General features: G+C 43.4%; 1 protein-coding gene across 1 annotated transcript in view; it reads left to right on the top strand.

Moving 5' to 3' along the window:
• The first annotated feature begins 630 nt into the window (after nucleotides 1-630).
• Nucleotides 631-4,362, top strand: part of LOC138037260 (uncharacterized) — a 7,015-nt gene continuing 3,283 nt past the window's right edge. The window contains exons 1-2 of the mRNA XM_068883228.1: nucleotides 631-694; nucleotides 761-4,362. The exon at nucleotides 761-4,362 is cut by the window's right edge and continues 3,071 nt beyond it. Of these exons, the coding sequence (XP_068739329.1) occupies nucleotides 1,049-4,362 (3,314 nt within the window). The 5' untranslated portion in view covers nucleotides 631-694; nucleotides 761-1,048. The remainder of the gene's footprint in view (nucleotides 695-760) is intronic.

Consider the following 4,362-nt stretch of genomic DNA (forward strand, 5'->3'; position numbering starts at 1 on the left):
CTGGGTTTACTTGGGGCACGAACACACAGGAGGTAAGATGGGGACACAAACACACGCAAGGTTAAGAAACACAACCAAAGTGTAGACATGTTTTGGTTTTTTAAACGAGTTCGCGTTTTCGCTTGCAAACATACAAAACTATTCATAATAATAATAATAATAATAATAATAATATTTAATTATAACAAATTGCGATAAAACAATTCTTAAAATCATGTTAAGATTAAAAAATTACTAAAGAAGCGACGACGTTTCGACGTTAGCTAAACGTCATTATCAAGTCGAAATATGTTAGTGAGTTTCGGTCTACAAATACTAAAAAAAACAATAGCTGATTAAAACCTGTAACGTGAGAAAAAAGTAAATAATAATTAAAAGTATTAAGCAAAACGTTTCGCACGTATGGAGTCCGTCTGGGTATGATTTAAGGACGGTGCCTACTAATTCAAAGGTATTTTTGCCCCGGTTTATGATCATGCAGGAAATGTAGATCTTGACAAGTGTTGAGGCTATTCCTCAACAAATCGTTAATGTTAAGTCCGTTCCGCGGTTCCGGTTTTTTCCATGGAAATGACGTACATGTAGACCATAATACTTCAATAATTTTGCTCTTCTAAATCGCACGTGGAGAAAACGCTCGTGAAAGAACGCTTAGTTGTGAATTGTGTTTGCTTATGCCGTCTTTCATCATATGGTGAGTTGCTGGATAGTCTCCGTTTCTAGTTCCGATTCGCTAGCTAATGTTTGTCATATTTCTTAGGTTTTTACGGCTTGTCAAAGGTAGTAATACAGATGAAAGGTCGACATCGCTGGTTGTCATAATGTCAAAGATTCACTACATTGTCATTAAACTCGTTGTGTTGTTGAAGGATGTTTGTGGTATCCTCGCCTAATTGCCGCTTCAAATGTCCGGCCCGGACATTAGTGTAAAAACCATATGTTTTATCGTCTCCTGCTGTGGAATTTGTGCTTATTTACGCTGTTTACGACCTCAACTGGAGAATCGCCGATTCATTAGAGGAAACCGCCGTCGTTCAAGATTTGTGTCATGTCGCAACGTGGAATTCTCTACGAAAGGTTAGAGTCGCTGGATAGATCTCGTCGGGGACATTTGTCAACCATCACAAAGGTGTGTAATGCGTTAGACGAAAGTGTTAAGGATTTTGGAAACGTTGTTAAGGTACGAACACAACAAATACAACTTAATACCGCATGGGAGCAGTATTGTGCATGCTGTGATAAATATGATGATTTGCTTGACACTTCCTGTGAAAAATATCAGAGTGTTTTGAGTGACCGTGATACTCAACGCATAAGAGTACAAGATTACAACGCTAATATTGAGCGATTTGTTATTGATGCTGCCGAATTTTACAATAATCAAGTGTCTGAAGAAATAATGGAGACAGGGAAACATTCCCAGCCGGAATCTGTGAAATCCCAAAAAAGTTACGCCTCGAGATTAAGTGTGTCTAGTTCGAAAGCCCGTGAAGCTAAAGTCCAAGCTGCGAGGGCAGCATTGATGCAACAACAAGCTGAAGAAAGAAGTAGAAGGGTAGTTGAGCTCGAAGTGAAAAGAGTTCAGATGGAAATTAAACGAACGCAATTGGAACTTGAACATAGGCTTGAACTGACCAAATTAGAGGCCGCAAGAGAGGTTGTGGCCGCAAGAGATCAGGCAGAACTAGCCAAACTAGAGGCCTTCCTGGCAGAACAAGAAATGTCTGAACTGACCAATGAAAAGGATGGTATTAAGTGGTCTCCCAAAGTTGAAGAATTTCACCCAGAGGACAAACTCGTGGAACCTCTTGAAGTTCCAGTCGCTTCTTTGCCTTCAGTGATCTCTAGTAGCTTTACTCCTGCACCTGTGTCAGTTATGAACCCACCTCTCACGTCTACACCTGCAGTAGAAAACCCCGCAGCTACTACCTCCATGCATGCTACTGGAGGAATCTGTTTTAGTGATCCACTTGTGGTTCCAAAAATGCAGCTTAAGCCAACTGTTCATGAGAGTAATGTGCCCAAACCTGTCAAAGGTGATTGCCAAGGGGAATGCCAACCATTGACCTTTGTGACCTCAGTCACACCGTCTACGGTCACGCCATCTACAGTCACACCGTCTACGGTCACGCCATCTGCAGTCATGCCTAACATGTCTAGTGCAGCTGTCAATGAAAGCCTTACAGCTATTATGTCCTCAATGGAAAGGATAAGTGCTTCTCATGATCTCCCTCATGTGCGAGTCCAGAAGTTTGATGGATCGCCTCAACAATATCCTGCCTTTCGCCAGAGGTTCAAGCAACTGGTGGAGACAAAACCGCTTGATGATGCTGTCAAAATGACCCGTCTATTACAATTTCTAGAGGGACCTGCGCTTCTTGCAGTTCAGCGGTACGAGCCATTGCCAGGTGGTTTGGCAAAGGCCCTTAGGACGTTGGAGGACCGATTTGGTCAGCCATTTCAAGTAGTGAGAGCGTCTGTGGAATCTCTCACTAGAGGACCTGTTATACAACCTAATGACAAGGACAGCTTGCAGCAATACGCAGACATGGTTCAAGTTACTTATGATATCCTAGAGTCAATGGGATACTTGAATGAAATGAATGCAGGCAACCTTGAGAAAGTCATCATGCGACTTCCTAAGTGGATGCAAGCCAAATTTGCTGAACGTTTAAAGCGCCTAGAGGGTGAAGGTCATGCGATGCCTACCTTCAAGCATGTAGTGGACTTCCTCAGGGAGCGAGCCTTTATTTTGAACCATCCTTTCTTCAGTGCTGGAAGTCGTGAGAACGTGGTTTCTAAATTCAAGTCTAGGGGCAAGCCGCCTGTGACCCCTAAACCCGCCTTTTTTGTTAACATGACAGCCGCAAAGGGTGAGCCTTGTCCAATGTGTTGCCAGTCCCACCGCCTGTACCAGTGTGAGGCATTTAAATCCAAATCTCCGAGGGAAAGAAATGACTTTGTCAGGCAGCACAAAATATGTTTTAACTGCATCAGTTCATCTCTACACAACTCAAGAAAATGCAAGTCAACAATCAGGTGTAAAGTGGAAGGCTGTGGACAGGCACATCACACGTTGTTACATTTTCATGAACCAAAGGAAGTAGTTGATTCGGGAACTGTGAGTCAAAATAATGAAGTCAACCAGGACTCGTTGGCTGACCAAGGTACATCATGCAATACTTCAGCACATTCAGTCAATCCAGTAGTCAATTCCTCCGAGGTGCTACTTCAAGTTATTCCAGTGAAGGTGATAAGCAATTCTGGCCGTCAAATCACAACGTATGGTCTAATTGACTCAGGGTCTGACATAACCATGGTTGACCCTTCTCTTGTGAAGTTGCTAAATATTGAAGGAACACTAAGTAAGCTTTCTCTCACGACAGTGAACAGTGCTGATGTTGAAGAAAGGGGTATGAAGGTTAACTTCAAAATTGCATCATTGGATAGCCAGAACGACCATGTGATTGCTGTCAACCCTGCATGGGCTGTAAAGGATCTTACTATTCCCCTGAAACATACAAGGTTGTCAAAATCTTTAGAGCAATGGCCACATTTACGGGAAGTGCGTTTCCCAGAGGTGGAAAGGAGGAAGATTTCCATCCTACTAGGTACTAACATTCAAGAAGTCTTCGTACCTCTTGATGTAAGAAAGGGAAACCGAAATGAACCGCTTGCCATCAAGTCTTGTCTTGGTTGGAGCATACTCGGTGGCTTCTCAAATCTACAGTCCCACAGCCAGGGACAGGTTAACCTCATCAGTAGTGAAGATGTTTCCCTGAACGACCAGCTCGAGGAATTCTGGAAGATTGAATCCTATGGCACTGCGAGGTCTGAAACCAAACCATTATCGGTAGAAGATCGAAGAGCCCTAAAACTTATTGACAACTCGATTAGCCTGCTGGATGGCCATTACCAGATGGGCCTTCTGTGGAGGGATGACAATCCTGTACTGCCTTACAACAGACCTCTAGCTGAAGCAAGATTACAGTACCTGAAAAGGCGCTTCCGTCGTGATCCAGAGCTGGAAGTTAAGTACAGAGATGTGATTCAAGACTGTGTGGATAAGGGGTATGCTAGAAAGCTGAACAAACAGGAAGTTGCCGCAGTCAGTAACATCACTTGGTACATTCCCCATCATCCGGTAACAAATCCCAACAAGCCAGGTAAAGTGAGGGTAGTGTTTGATGCGGCCGCAAGATTCAATGGCACATCTTTAAATGAACAGCTTTTGCAAGGACCTTGTCTTACCAATGACCTCACTGGTGTCTTAATTCGTTTCCGTGAAGAAGAAGTCGCCTTTTCCGCAGACATCGAGGGCATGTTCTACCAGACCAATGTGACGCCAAGTGACACTGATGC

Source organism: Montipora capricornis, chromosome 2 (assembly GCF_036669925.1).
Source record: "Montipora capricornis isolate CH-2021 chromosome 2, ASM3666992v2, whole genome shotgun sequence".
In the NCBI taxonomy this organism is placed as follows: domain Eukaryota; kingdom Metazoa; phylum Cnidaria; class Anthozoa; order Scleractinia; family Acroporidae; genus Montipora; species Montipora capricornis.